This window comes from Nothobranchius furzeri, chromosome 11, assembly GCF_043380555.1.
Source record: "Nothobranchius furzeri strain GRZ-AD chromosome 11, NfurGRZ-RIMD1, whole genome shotgun sequence".
Taxonomy (NCBI): domain Eukaryota; kingdom Metazoa; phylum Chordata; class Actinopteri; order Cyprinodontiformes; family Nothobranchiidae; genus Nothobranchius; species Nothobranchius furzeri.
In genome coordinates, this window is record NC_091751.1 from 39,609,262 (window position 1) to 39,624,043 (window position 14,782).

Below are 14,782 nucleotides of genomic sequence, written 5' to 3' on the forward strand. Positions count from 1 at the left end.
AGGGACGACGGAGTTTACACGCTGGACCACGCATGGGACTGCATCGTCGGAGAGGGGAGAGCGGGCAGTAGAGCCCCCCCCCCCCCCCCCCCCCCGATGTGGTCGTTTATCGCACAGAAGACCCAGACAGACGTCAACGACTGAAATCCAGGAGAGATTCATCTGAAGACATCTGTAGTCTTCATGTGGATTGTGTTCCATCAGGTTCTGTTCCAGAGGTTTAATTCTTAAATATTTGAAGCCTTTTTCTCCAAATGTTGCACCAAGCTACATTTCCCGTCTGCAGCTTTACGATTTCTAAGAGTTAAAACAAGCAGGTCTAACTAAACCATTTACAAGAAAAATTCTCTCTCTCAGATTTATTATTTATTAAAAAGACAATAATTCACAGCTGAGGACTGGACAAAAGCAAAAAACTGTGTGTGTGTGTGTGTGTGTGTAAATAAGGAGTCAGTTGTGTCAAAAAGTCATCAAACAGAAATGTCCAACATGATCTGGTGTCATTTCTTCTGGAAGAAGCCCGTGATGGAAGCCTGCTTGGTTCCTTTATGTGAGCTCGATGAAGACTTCTTCTGACTCTTCTTCACTTCCTCTTTGCTGCTCGATGGAAGTTTGGCTTTAGCGTCTCTTGGAGCGTTTTTGGGAGCTGGAACGTCATCCTCGGTCTCAGAATAAGATTCACTTACGTATTCTTTTTCTGTCACTGAGGAGAAACAAAACCCAGTTACATCAACGCAAAAACGCCCGCCCTGACCTACTGCTGGCTTTGGTTACGCTTTTAAATACTTTTAATAAACTTTAAGGTTTATTTAACTGCTTGGTTCATAAATGAAAATATTATTTCATTTTTAAAAAGGAAGTGCCAGATTTCTTTTGTGTGAAAACAAATCAGAAAAAGATGTTTTTCAACATTTGCACATTTCTAGGACACCAGCATAGGAGCTTATTTTAAAACTCAAAGGTCGTAATAATAGTCTCGTTTTTTTTACATATTCGACCAAACTAATTAAAAGATTGCTGCAGGACTAACAGCGTTAATAAAAATGCAGATACCCATGCATCCCTCTTCATCCAGAAACACGCGAGGCTTCAGGACGCGTCTCCTCTTCCTTATTTTCGTCTCAGAATTCCCCTAAAATAAAACCAAACATCATTAAATGAATGAATGAATGAAGTGATGTTTACTAAATATGTGATGCTTATTTAAACTTCAACACACCTGTGAAAGTTGAACAGTCGCTTCCTTCTTAAGAGGACTTGGCTCTCTTGTTTCCAGCGGCTGTGGAGAATCTGGAATAACTGGAAGAAAAAAGAAAATTATTTTTTCAAGGACTTCAAAAATTAATTAGATCTAATATTTACAATCAGGGACACCAAAACAACAAAACTCTCAGAACTACTGCTCTCCAGCCAGTGATGTTTCTGAAACGAACCGTCTTCATCGCTGCTGTCTGGTTCGGGTCTCTTGATTCGTCGCCTCTTTTTTTTTTCCATTTTCTCTTCCTCACTATCAGATGCTTCGATTCGTTTACTTTTGCTGTAATAAAAGAAAAAAAAAGTCATCTTTCACTAAAACACCTTTCGTGGTCTATAAAACAAACGAGTCCTCTCCTGAAGTCGTTCCCTTTTCCCTCCTGGTTTTGAACACAAACCTCCTGGAATCCGTCTTCGTGTCTTTTTGTGGCTCAACGGCTGCAGGTTCTTGTTTTTCTACTGGAGGTGAACTTTGACCCCTCTGCCCTACCGCAGCAGATGACTGAACCTCCTTTAGAGGTTTGTCGGGTTTCTCTGAAGACAAAAAATAATATTCTCACCAATATTGAGTACTTTTATATTATTAAGACAACTAAAGGTTGGGGAGTGAATATTTGCTTTGCTCTTGTGTTCATTATGACAACTATAAATTGGAATAAATGCTATTTGATATTTTTTCTGTGTACTTGTGCTGCTATACATGAACAACTATGTGGAAACATGTTAATACACACAAAACGACCCCACAAAAGAGAAGAGTTACAGTTAAGATGAAACATCTTGTTGGTTATTTGGGAAAAAAAAAGAACTACTTTGTTGTTTTAAGATAATAAAATCTGAAATTTGTGGCCCTTTTTAGATTTAAAACAAATGAAAAATGTTTAAAAACAGATGAAAAGTATGAGTTAAAAGGCCATTTTATCCTTAAACAACAATCTGTCAACATTACTGTTAAAATATAAATATCTATAAACATATAAATATACCGATATCAATCTGATACGATACCAGCACAAATCATACATACATACTTTGACTTATGTCGTAGTGTGGAAAGAATGAAAGGCTTGATCAAGTGATATTACTCAATCCGAGAACAAGAGCCAGCAACAGTAAGTATGAAAAAAAAAATGACAATTTTTTCTTAACCATTGTTTGCAAAAATGTGAACCTTATCGAACTGCTTATATCGGATTAGGGTTGTCACGGTATGAAAATTTAACCTCACGGTTATTGTGACCAAAATTATCACGGTTTTCGGTATTATCGCGGTATTTTTTAAACGGTGTTGCATATGTTCAGAAAGCATTGATAGTCCTGTTCTACACAAACTGAAATAGTTTTGAAAAGGTTTAACAGTGTTTATTAAACCTAAAATAACACAAAGCCTTAGCAAAAGTGCAACTTTTCACAAGTAAAGGAACAAATAGCTTCTTTTTCTGGAACATGTTACAGTAGTCAGTGCAGGTTTAAATTATACAAATCCAAATATTCAAAACATAAACAATATGTAAACAAATCAAAGAAACACCACTTGTTTTCTCTTTTACTTGTTTTCTTCATTATCAAAATGAAAATCTAAAACTCCAGTCCACACTTGACTTGAGCACTGTACAAGTCAACCTTTAAAAAATATGTATTTAAAATAAATAGCCACTTTAAACAAATTACTAAAATAACTACTACACTATGTAATCAAATCCAAACGTTCAAGTATAAATGGCATTGAATAAGTAAACAAATCAATGACAAGGAACTAATTGTATATTTCTCTTCATCATCAACAAATAAGATGCAGGGTGTCCGTGACACGGTTTAAATGCTGGCAGAGGACGCTGCGGCTGCAGTATTTAGTGACTCGTTGCATTCTCCCTCAACCAAAAGTCCTCACGTCATGCATTTCAGCTAAAATGCTAATGTTAACCTACCTTGCACTGGCTGTGGAGACGTGGGTGATCGTCACGCAGATGTGCCATTAGATTCGAAGTGTTGCTGCCTTTTGCAGACACTTGTTTCCTGCACGTTCTGCAAACGGGATAGCCGTCTTCTATTAACTGTCCCTCAGCATTTTTCAGAAATCCCAAATATGCCCATACTTCCGATTTAGTCTTCTTTGAGGGCTGATGGATGTCCTGGGCGCTGCCGTCTCCTCCTTCGGCCATTATTTCAGTTTCAAAGTTTTGGTGCCGTTGCAAACTAAAAAGTGCGTGTGCGCGCCGCGGGAACTTCAGCTGAAGCGACGGTGGCTGGTAAGGGTCAGCGCGCCAAAACCGCGGCCACGGTAAACCCACCGAGATAATATAGTTTTTTAAAAACTGGACGGTTATTTTTATTGTCAACTTTTTTACCGGGGTTTACCGCTATACCGGTTACCGTGACAACCCTATATCGGATATTTTTGATCCCGTCCGATTTAATCCGATACAGTGATTTTGGGCCGATATCGAATTACTTCAGATATCAATATTGGAACGGGACATCCCTAATTAAAAAACAAAATTAATATTAACCAGTTTAAAATGATTTAAAGAAATAAATATTAAAGAGTAAATAAAGGATGAATCACTACAATTGTCATGTGGACTTACTTCCAAAGAAGTTTTCCACTGAGTTGGTCTTAGAAGCTTGTTTGTTTGGGGGGACTTCCAACTAGAATGAAACAAATAGATAAAAATAATTCAATAGATGTCACATTCCCTTCAGTTTAACTGGAAAACGATAGAGAAAAACAAATCTTACCATGGGTGATTCTTCTCTTTGTTCAGGTTTGCTGCTCTCCTGATTCTTTGGTGTAGGTTGTTTTGCAAACATTGCCACAATGCCTTTCTGGGTCTTCGCCGATGGTTTAGAAGCCACGCTTGATCCGCTGCTTACACCCAATTTTTGTGATTCAGGCGCCGATGCAGGAGCTCGCTCAGTTTCCCGTGCCTGCTGCAGCTCCACAGGAGACATCGGCACAGCTTTGGAGCATTGGATCGCGCTGTATCTACACATCAAATAAAGGAACCGTTTAGAGACAAGTCCCAAGAAGCAGATGTTTACAGCTGCAAGGAAACCCAACATACCTGCTGCAGTTTTTTAGATTGTCCTTTAAAGCATCGTAGTCAACATTGTAGAGAGGGCTGCTGTCTTTCAATAAAGCTTTCTGGACGCTGTAGATGTGAACACTCACTATCAAGTTCATTTTGGATTTAAAGTCTGCAGGACGAAAAAATAAATAAATAAACTGAACAAATTCACCCTTTTTAATTGATCCAATGAATTAAAATCTTAAGAGTATAGGACAGGAAATCCTTCATCAAGCTGTGAGAAATAACATTTACTGACCTTCCAGCTGGTCTTCTCTGACAACTGACACCTTGTGGCACTGAAATGCAAATAAATCATGTAACAATCATTTTATCTCCTGTTTAAAAATATGTAGTCAGAGCCAGAAAAGTTATCTTTGCTCACAGTTTGACCTTTGTCGACAAGTTTCCCTGAGACAAGATAGGTAGCATGCAGCTCAGGTGAGCTTTCCTTCCTCTTGTTCTCCAAATAATGATAAAGCATCCTAAAAGTACATTTTAGATGCAATCAGCAACAACAGCTCACTTTTACAGTTGTTTTACAGAAAAAAATCCACAGCGGCTAGGAGTTCAGACTAGAATCTGACATATTTGTGATGAACTTGTAGATGCAATAATTATTTAGGCTCAAACTGTGAAATCTAATTTTTTTCATTTATATGTTTAAACTTGTGGCAGAAACTGGATAACTTACTGTTTTGCTGTGTTGACATGGACTCCGAGAGTGAGACTCAGCCATTTATAAGTTACCTGAAAATAAAAAAGAAAATACAAGATATTATCTGTAATGATGAGCTGGTTCTTGCTATTGAATCCTAGTGTAACACCACTGGTGGCTGTAAAGCTTTAGCTAAAACACATATCGTTAATTCAAACGAACTTTATAATGTAGTTTGAAAGCCGAATGACCCTGAACAACTGTCCAAAATCGCAGCAAGTGATAAATATCGCCTTTTATATAGAATACCGTTGTGACAGCAGTATGATAATCAACAGTCCGAATTTTCAGCGTAATTTTGCTGCTAGCGACCTCGAAGCTAGTTCGCGTTCAACCACTTTAAACCTTTATAAGTTCTACCAAAGCAAGCTGAACACAAGCGGACACATCGCGGGTCAAAATGATTCTTACAATCTTGTTGTGGTCGTTGACAAATTCGTCTATATTTTCCAAATAAAGCTCGTCCATTTTTAACAGGATTTGTTACGATCGACGATGTTAGCTAAAGTAATTTGACTGCGCGGGAATCCAGTTTATTTACTTCCTGTCAGATGTCACGTGTTCGGACACTGTTCCGGTGCAATTCAAATTTACTGGTTGCCCTCTACAGGCCAATGTGCGCTATAGTAGCTTTTCACAGCGATTACGAGGAGAGATGACAATTGAAATCAGTCACTTTTATTTATTTATTTGTTTATTAATTTTAAATGAGTGATTTTGTTTTCTGAGAGATATGTGCATGAATTAGTATTTATGTTCTGTCTCAATCAAAAATCTTTGTGAGAACGTTTCCCTAAGGTTTGATGACTTAAATTGTCCTGCCTCTTTGAGAAAGTTTATAAAAGCAACAACATACAGAGTTACTAATGATCAAAATGCTTTAAAAACTGAACATTTGACCAGTCAAGTGGTGATAAAGTATCCTGAATAAAAAGAAGTTGAACTCTGAAGCATCTGCAGGAGGTCAGCAGCATCAAAAGGAGATTTTAATTATCTGTTTAGGCATAGAAGTTTAGAAGTGTGAAGGAGAAGATTGTTTGTTAGACATAATCCACTGACATGACTGTAAAAGTCACATGAGACAGTAAAGATTCAAAGCACAAGAGCAGCTCTTTGACAGGTTAATTAAAAGCATGAAGCTCTGAGAGCAGCAGTTCATCATTATTCACCTTCATCTGTGCTAGAAACAATAATAATCAGCAACATCCGCACTCCCTCTCTGCATTTTGATGAAAATCTCCAAAAATAATAACTGGATGTAAATCTGTAATCAACTCACGTTTGGCTGCGATAGCTAGTCTCAGTTATCAAACACATAAATGCTTATATCTCAGTCAATTTTACAGATGTTGAGCAACAAATCCACATGGACAGGATTTAGCAGCATTGCACAATATTGCACATAATGAGATTACAACTTCAGTTGTCAATATAACATGGCTGAAGTTGAAATCTGGAGTGAAAGTCTGCTGCACACGTGCATTTCTGTAACCCTCTCAGATAAGTTTTGATAGAAGGTCGGATGTAGCAATATGAATGGCCTCATTTTGTGTCCCAAAGGTCACACTTCCCCAGCTAGGTTGAGCTAGGTCGAGCTGTACATTGGGTGTGTCCGAATCCACAGGAAGGATGCTTATGAGTACGGGTCCTCGCCGGTCTAGCAAGCCCGGGTCCTTGAAGACCGCTAAAATCGGAAGTCAGCGGCTCTGAATTCGGACAGTCTGGCCTTCACCTCTACGGTGGCCCGTAGGTCCCGTCACAGCCGTGGCGGCGGCTACACGCAAAGGAAAAATGCTAAAGCTAGCGAAAACCGAGCAGGAATATTAAGGAGCTACAGCAGCTTCACGTCCATCAGCAGCGTTTGTTCACAACCGTTTGCTGGTAAAGTAACTTTGTTTATTGTAGAAGCTTTCAGGACTTACATGTTAACTTTAGATGGTTTCATGTATGTTTTAAGCTACAGAATGAACTTGTTAAACGTACACAACACATTACTACAGATATTATCATGAGGGAATTAATATAAACCAAATGCATTATAAATGTTGAATGCAGTAGGATGTTTTCTAATGTAAATTGGACCTTAGAACATATTTAGCACCAAATGAGGGTAAAACGTTTTCAAATAACAGGCTTTTTAATAAAATAGCATTGAACTGTTTTCAATGTGCATTTGTTTATTCAACTTAAGCCCAATAATGATTAGATTTGTCTTAAAAATGTAAATTCTCTGTAGTTTTCCCTGCTGCTTCTCTTTAAACCGATCAGAACCAGTGTACTGCAAGTTATATGTTTTGTTTTACATTTTTCAATTAAAAAAACATTTTTTTTAAATCTATTACAGGTCAGCATGCACTGTGCTGCACATCTGCATCTGTGCGGGTGAAGTTGTGGGTCTGGAGGATGAGCCTGAGGAAGATGTGTGTGGAGGAGGTCAGTGGTGCTCTGTCCTGCAGGAGGTACCAGCAGACCACCACTACTGTTAACAGGCAAGTCATTCACAGAGACGTAACAGCCTTCGTCTGAGTCAGCCCAGCAGTCTCTGCAGATGGACGATGGAGTGGACAGTGAGAGGAAGCGTCCCAAAGCTTTCTCTGCAGATGTTCCTCTGGCCAGAAACGTCCAGCCACGGGTAACTGTAACCTGACTATCCAGATTAACATTATCAGAATTAGTAATCATTGAATCAGTTGATTATGAGTCCACCATAAGATTTATCTCAGTTTGTATGTCATCATAGGCTACCTCCATTGGTTTGCCCAACTCCTCCATATTCCTGACATGCAACACCTTCGCTTGTTCAGGAGTTCCCTTCAGTTTGATATATATTTTCCAGTTTGAAGCTTCAGTCAGAGCAGGAGATGATGGATTTTTAGATTATTATTGGATAAAAAACCAGGGGTTTGTTTGTTTTAAGGGATAAACCAATTCTGATGAGCGGTGAAAAAAATGCATCAAAAGAGTTTTAACAGAGCTTTTCTGGTGTTTAACTGGTTTTAAAGCTGAACTTTTCTGCATTGTTTGGGAGTTTCACCAAATTGCAGAAACTGTTATAAAACGTTCAAGATTCCTTCTGTAATGTCCAGAAAGGGTCATTTTTCACCTACATATTGACCTACATGCCACCGGTCATCTGCAGACATAATTCCATTCTCTAAAGTGGATTTTAAATTCTATCTTCCAACAAGCCAGAAGATTCTGCAGTCCTTGTTGACATTTCAGGGGGACAAGATGTCAGCCTATGTTCCCAATTAAAGCTTTCTTTTGATAAGACTGCAGGATTGCACACTCTCATGAGAGATGAACTTTCACAACTGTTATGGAAATTTTATGTTTATTAACTCTTGATCATTGACCCAATCAACTGAACGTAATATGTATCGCTCTATGACTCTTTGCATGCCACTTATTCAGACACACACACACACGCACACACACACACACACACACACACACACACACACACACACGCACACACGCGCGCACACACACACACACACACACACACACACACACACACACACACACACACACACACACACACACACACACACACACACACACACACACACACACACACACACACATTCTTGACCCAACCCCCACCCCCCCCACCCTCTCTCTCTCTTTCGACTTGGTTTTCTACATTTTAGCTGAAGTTAGAAATGCAACTCTGGTGTGAGAAATAAGGAAACCAGTGTGGTGACAATGAGGTTCTAAAGTGTTGACTTCCGCCTTGAATAGGATGGTTTGACAGGTTCCTGCAAATTACAACAAAATAGCCATTTTCGCTCCGAACCGTTCTTTGGTTTGACGTTGTTTCAGCTGTCATCAAGGATATAAAAGTTACAGATACTTTGAATGTTACTGGTGTGGAGCTCACCTTGTAAGATGTCTGACTCATGCAGAAAACCTGGGTTCGATTGTGGGAGTTTCTTTTTTACATTAATGGTATATTTTTTTACAGTAAGATGCCCAAATTTTTATTTGAGACTCGCCGAACGGCATTGAATTCACAGAAAAAAAAGATGTGGGTTCAACTTTCATTTTGGAACAATTTTTCAAGCAAGGGAGGGGAATGATCTGAGCATGCACGATGACTGACCCATCATAAACCTTTGTCGGCTGTGCTGAAGAGAACGGTACAGAACCAAATTATTTAATTAATTAGCTGCGTGTTCTCCTGTCCTCTGTCCTCCGGGCCACACGCACACAAATGGGACTGTCTCAGCTGTTATTTTCGTTAAGGAGTGTGCACGTACACCATGCACGTCTCGTGCACGAGCCTACTATTGAAGCTGCCGTTATGCTTTTGTCTTCTTAAACTTTTGCTTTGCACTGTCTTCCTTTGGAAAAGAGAAGGAAACTCATCCGTGGGTAATCCTGTTGTCTAGTAGCTCCGGTTTGGGCCAACTGAAAGCAATAAGTGCAATCAGGGGCTGTAAACGAGATGTTTCTCCCCTCCCTGAAAACACTCATCAGGTGATCTAGGTCTCAATCATTGCAATCAGCTGCTGCATGAACACCTGTTTCCAACTAGTGGCACAGCATAAGTTTGGTGGCATAACTGAAGCGTTAGCGGAAGCGTCAGCCCTTGTGTCTCAGCCCCTCCGATGTGAAGACACTCTGGGGTAAAGACATACGTGTCTACCTGCGTGTGTCCACAGAGCAGGTACACAGACCAAACAAACTCGACCCAGACGCTGCTCCATCGACACCTTGCAAAATGCGCCATCATCATATACCTGTGATCACTGGCTTCAGAGGAAGGTCACACACAGCAAACCGCTTTTGCAACCTTCAAAACCTCCGCTCACTAAAACCAACTCCCCCAAAGACATCCATCTGTCTATGGGACTGTGGAACTGCCAATCAGCTGTAAACAAAGCAGACTTCATTACCGCATATGCAAACCACCTGTCACTCGATGCACTGGCTCTCACTGAGACCTGGATCAAACCATGTGACAATGCTACCCCATCCACACTTTCTCCCACATTTCTCGTGCATCTGGCCGAGGTGGTGGAACAGGCCTGTTAATTTCCAACAAATGGATATACAGTGAGTTGCTACCAATCACTAAATACAACTCCATTGAATACCATGCCGTCCAGGTAACTGTACAGAAAAAATTCTTTTTGGTTGTCATATATCGCCAACCAGGTCAACTCAGAGACTTTCTTGATGAACTCGACACCCTGCTCTCCTCCAGTCCTGAGCACGACTGTCCCACAATGGTCCTTGGAGACATGAATATTCACCTGGACAATCCCAGCTCATCAGGCTTCCTGTCACTAATGTCATTATTTGATCTAAAACTAGTACAAAGTCCTCCAACTCACAAAGCTGGAAAAGCACTTGACCTCATTTTCACCAGAAACTGTGCCATAGACACAATCTCTGTCACACAGCTGCATCTTTCCGATCATTACTTCATCAATTTCAGCACGACTTTACAAGGGAGGTCCACTGCTTCCTCCCCAGTGGTCTCATTCCGCCGCAACCTCCGCAATCTGGCACCCAACCACTTCTCCTCTCTTGTTGCCTCCACTCTTCCATCTCCCAGCACATTCTCTGCTTATGAAGTGAATGATGCCACCGAGTCACTCTGCTCCACACTCTGCTCTTGTCTTAATAACTTGTGCCCTTTAGCCACTAGACCTGCTAGATCCTCTCAGTCGCACCCTTGGCTAAATGATACCCTCCGGTCTCTACGCACCAATCTTAGAGCTGCGGAATGGAAATGGTGCAAAACAAAACATCCTCAGCATGTATTTAGCAGATGCTCAGGTTAAACCGCTGCTAAAAAAACCCATCTCTTCCTCCAAATCATGTGGAGAACTACTGACCTATCTCTCTCCTCCCTTTTCTGTTCAAAATCATTGAAAGGGTGACTTTCAAGCAGATCACAGAATACCTCTCACAAAACTGTCTGCTTGACCAATCTGGGTTCAAAAAGGGCCACTCCACTGAAACTGATCTGTTAGCAGTGACAGAATCCTTAAAAGAAGCTAGAGCGACTGCCAAATCCTCAGTGCTTATCCTGCTCGACTTATCGGCTGCATTTGACACTGTCAACCATGGCTTCCTTTTGTCAACACTCTCTAGTATGGGCATCAAAAAGAAAGCACACGCCTGGTTTGAATTGTACCTCACAGGACGATCATTCAGTGTATCTTGGCTTGGACAATCCTCTACTGTGCACCATCTTGCCACAGGAGTCCTCCAGGGCTCTGTACTAGGACCTCTTCTCTTTGCCATATACACCACCTCTCTGGGTGAGATCATTCGATCACATGGCTTTTCCTACCACTGCTATGCAGACGACACCCAGCTCTATCTGTCATTTCCACCGGACGACCACACTGTCTCTGCACGAATATCAAACTGTCTCTCTAACATATCAAAATGGATGAAATCCCACCATCTCCAACTCAACCTCTCTAAAACTGAATTACTTGTCATCCCAGCAAAACCATCCATACAGTACAATATCTCAATCCAAAATGACTTCCTATCTCTGGCTCCTTTAAAGGCAGTTCGAAATCTGGTTGTTGTGATTGATGAACACCTGACCTTTAATGATCATATTACCTCTGTTGCTCGTTCATGCCGCTTTGCACTGTATAACATACGAAAGATCAGACCATACCTAACACAACATGCCACCCAGCTCCTGGTGCAATCTACTGTCATCTCCCACCTCGATTACTGCAATGCCCTTCTAACTGGTCTTCCAGGCTGTACTGTGAGACCTCTTCAAATGGTCCAGAACGCAGCGGCACGTCTGGTCTTCAATCAACCAAAAAGAGCACACGTCACCCCTCTGTTCATTGAGCTCCACTGGCTACCGCTAGCAGAATGCATCAAATTCAAATTGCTAACACTAGCATACAAAGTCCGAGATGGTACGGCTCCCATCTACCTGAATCCTCTTGCAAAGGCTTACGTCTCGGCCCGACCGCTCCGGTCATCACAGGATCGTCGGCTAGCAGTGCCTACACCACACTCAGGACAATCCAAACTCTTCTCATGCATCGTTCCACAAATGTGGAATGACCTTCCAAGCACTACCAGAACAGCGGCTTCCTTTTCAATTTTCAAGAAACTCCTGAAGACCCTGCTCTTCAGAGAGCATCTTCTTAACTTGCACCTTCCCTGCACCCGTCCCCCCTCTCTACTGTCCACTCCTTTGTTTCCTCAATGGGGTTTAAATGTTGAAGATTCGATTGTTTCTTTGATTCAATTGTTGAGCCAAACCTCGCTATCTCCTTATCATAGCCCAAACAGAAGGAGACTGCTGGAGACTGCTAGGCGACCTGAACTCTTCAGACACACAGAGGTCGGTGGAGCCTGACATTTTTCCAAAGTAAGATAATTAGCTGATTGCTCTTAATAATTCGCTAACTATCTGACGCTGTGCGTCTGTTAAATACCAATAAAACTTGATTATGAGAGTAAACAAAATAACATTAAGCAGAGTGTGGCCCCTGATAGAAGGTCAAATTAACAGAATTGAAATGTCAAATTTAGGAGTGATGATAAATGTTTTGTCTTGAACCTAAACTAAACAAACTTTCAAAAGTACTGATTGTGCCATTTTAAATTATCATCTATGAATGACCTGGTTCACTCCCTCAAGCAGATTCTTAAATACTATCGTTGATCAATATCATTAGAGATTATCCAATATCATCAAAAACATTATCTATGGCAGATAGATGGATTTCTAGGTTACCATGTTTTTTTCTTTTCCATTATGTTGTTATCATATGACATTAGACATCTTAAAGGCCAAGACTACTACTCGAGCCATGGGTCAAGTCCATTTATAGCCTTGAATCTTTTCTAGCAAATGAACCTTATACACAAATCTCCCCATCTATGATCAAAGTTATCCTAACCTTTGATTTTATGTTCATGATTTTAGTAACGTCTAATTTATGCCTTCCTAGTAGATTAGTGAGTACTTTCTGTTGTTTTTGCTAAATCTTTCTTTTGCCTCTACTTTTGAGCAGATCAGCTCCCACTTTATTATCACCTTCTTAATTCAACAAAGAGAGAGCAGCTCTCGCCCTTGACTCATCATCATTGTTTTGTTATTGCTAGACAAGCATTATAAGATGACACTTGTCCTACATGACCCTTAGATGTGACCAGTAGCATGATGACCTAACAAATGTTCTTTTATGGTCACATTAATTTGAGAATGACCTGATTACATATGCATCTAGTAGTTTTTATGTTTGTCAGTCTTTTATTTTGTTTATTTCTTGTTGCTTACTGAGTATAAATACTTTAGTTGTTCATAATCACACTTATACTCCTCTGCTTGACCTCTAAACTAATTAGTGTTATGTGTATCTGAGAACGCCCTCAGTTGTTTTTTTTTTTAGAAAAAACGTTCACTGTCTCTATGTGACAAATGAGTTTTATTTTCCTTAGATAAATCTGTTGTCCAATTAATCTTACGGGGTTTAAATTTAGCAGTATTTATCTCCTGTTTACAAATTTTACACATTATTTGAGTAGCATTATTGAGTGACATTGTACATTGTTGATGTACTCTGAAGCAATCTTACCTTACTGCAGGGATTCCCAAAGTGTGGTGCGCGCACCCCCGGGGGTGCGCGAGCTGCCGCTAGGGGGTGCGCGAGGTGAAAAGTGTAATGGCTGCGGAGCTCAGAGAAGTCTGTCATATGTCACCATTAGCATTGCCAGAAACTCATTTGTGGGTGGGCCTAAGAAAAAGTAAGTGGGCCCAATAAATGCAATTGAAAACAAGTATATTTTTGCGCGTGTGTCCTCCACATGTGGCCTAGCTTCATAATAACAATGCGCCAAGCTTCAGCACTCTGGCCTGCGCACGCCGATATGTTCCGTATTTGATCATTTTTAACGATGTTGGAGAAATCTGAAGGTGGTGAGTCATTCTGGCAGATTGTAATTAACACTCTGTCTCATGCAGGTGTTCTGACATTGTAAACCTCACACACAGGACATTGTGGATGCAACAAAATAACAAGAAATGATTCCCATTCAGGCTATTAGCGCGCTGAAGATCTGAAGTTCAGAGTGCATCTGTCAGAGGTCAGACGCGTTCCAGCGGAACCACGGCTCACGGATGCACATGTGAGCACATCTGGGCTGGGCAGAAGTAATTTTACAACATTGGTTTAAATAGCGCCAAGAACGAGACGCAGTGACTGGAGCGGCTCATGGAGCTGTGCCGCGCGCGCATACACACACACACACACACACACACACACACACACACACACACACACACACACACACACACACACACACACACACACACACACACACACACACACACACACACACACACGAACTCTGGCGCTGTGCCGTCAGACTGAAGGCAGAAATGAGCGCTGCCTCCGTGATAAAAACTTTTAAGAGGTTTTATAACATTTTTCATTCCAGGTCAAATTAAGATATTAGCTTCTATTTTGGGATGACGTATTATCGGGTCCGCTCCAGCCAGTGACTCCGAACCTGCAGCATTTGTTATTCCAGTCCGCGTGGCAGCGGATCGCAGATTCAGCCACACCATAAAACAGCAATAAGTCGGTCTGAGGCAAAAGTGAACCTCATGGATAGCTTTCCATATTTTCCCCTATAGACATTTGATTACGCACAAGTAGGTGACCAGCTCAGGTTAGAGCAGAAGGAAGGAGAGCGCTCTGGCCGCACAGGTTAAACGTTCCTACTTTAAAAAAAC

The 14,782-nt window shown here is 40.9% G+C and overlaps 1 protein-coding gene across 1 annotated transcript; it reads right to left on the reverse strand.

Moving 5' to 3' along the window:
- Window positions 1–353: 353 nt before the first annotated feature.
- pold3 (polymerase (DNA-directed), delta 3, accessory subunit) lies at window positions 354–5,603 on the reverse strand. The gene is made up of 12 exons (XM_015956067.3): window positions 5,452–5,603; window positions 5,017–5,072; window positions 4,708–4,807; window positions 4,582–4,621; window positions 4,320–4,452; window positions 3,994–4,240; window positions 3,843–3,903; window positions 1,653–1,788; window positions 1,434–1,537; window positions 1,220–1,299; window positions 1,054–1,132; window positions 354–703 (listed from the first exon to the last, which is right to left on the reverse strand). The coding sequence occupies exons 1-12, from the start codon at window positions 5,506–5,508 to the stop codon at window positions 501–503; spliced, it is 1,296 nt and encodes a 431-aa protein (XP_015811553.1). The 5' UTR covers window positions 5,509–5,603; the 3' UTR covers window positions 354–500.
- Between the last annotated feature and the right edge of the window lie 9,179 nt (window positions 5,604–14,782).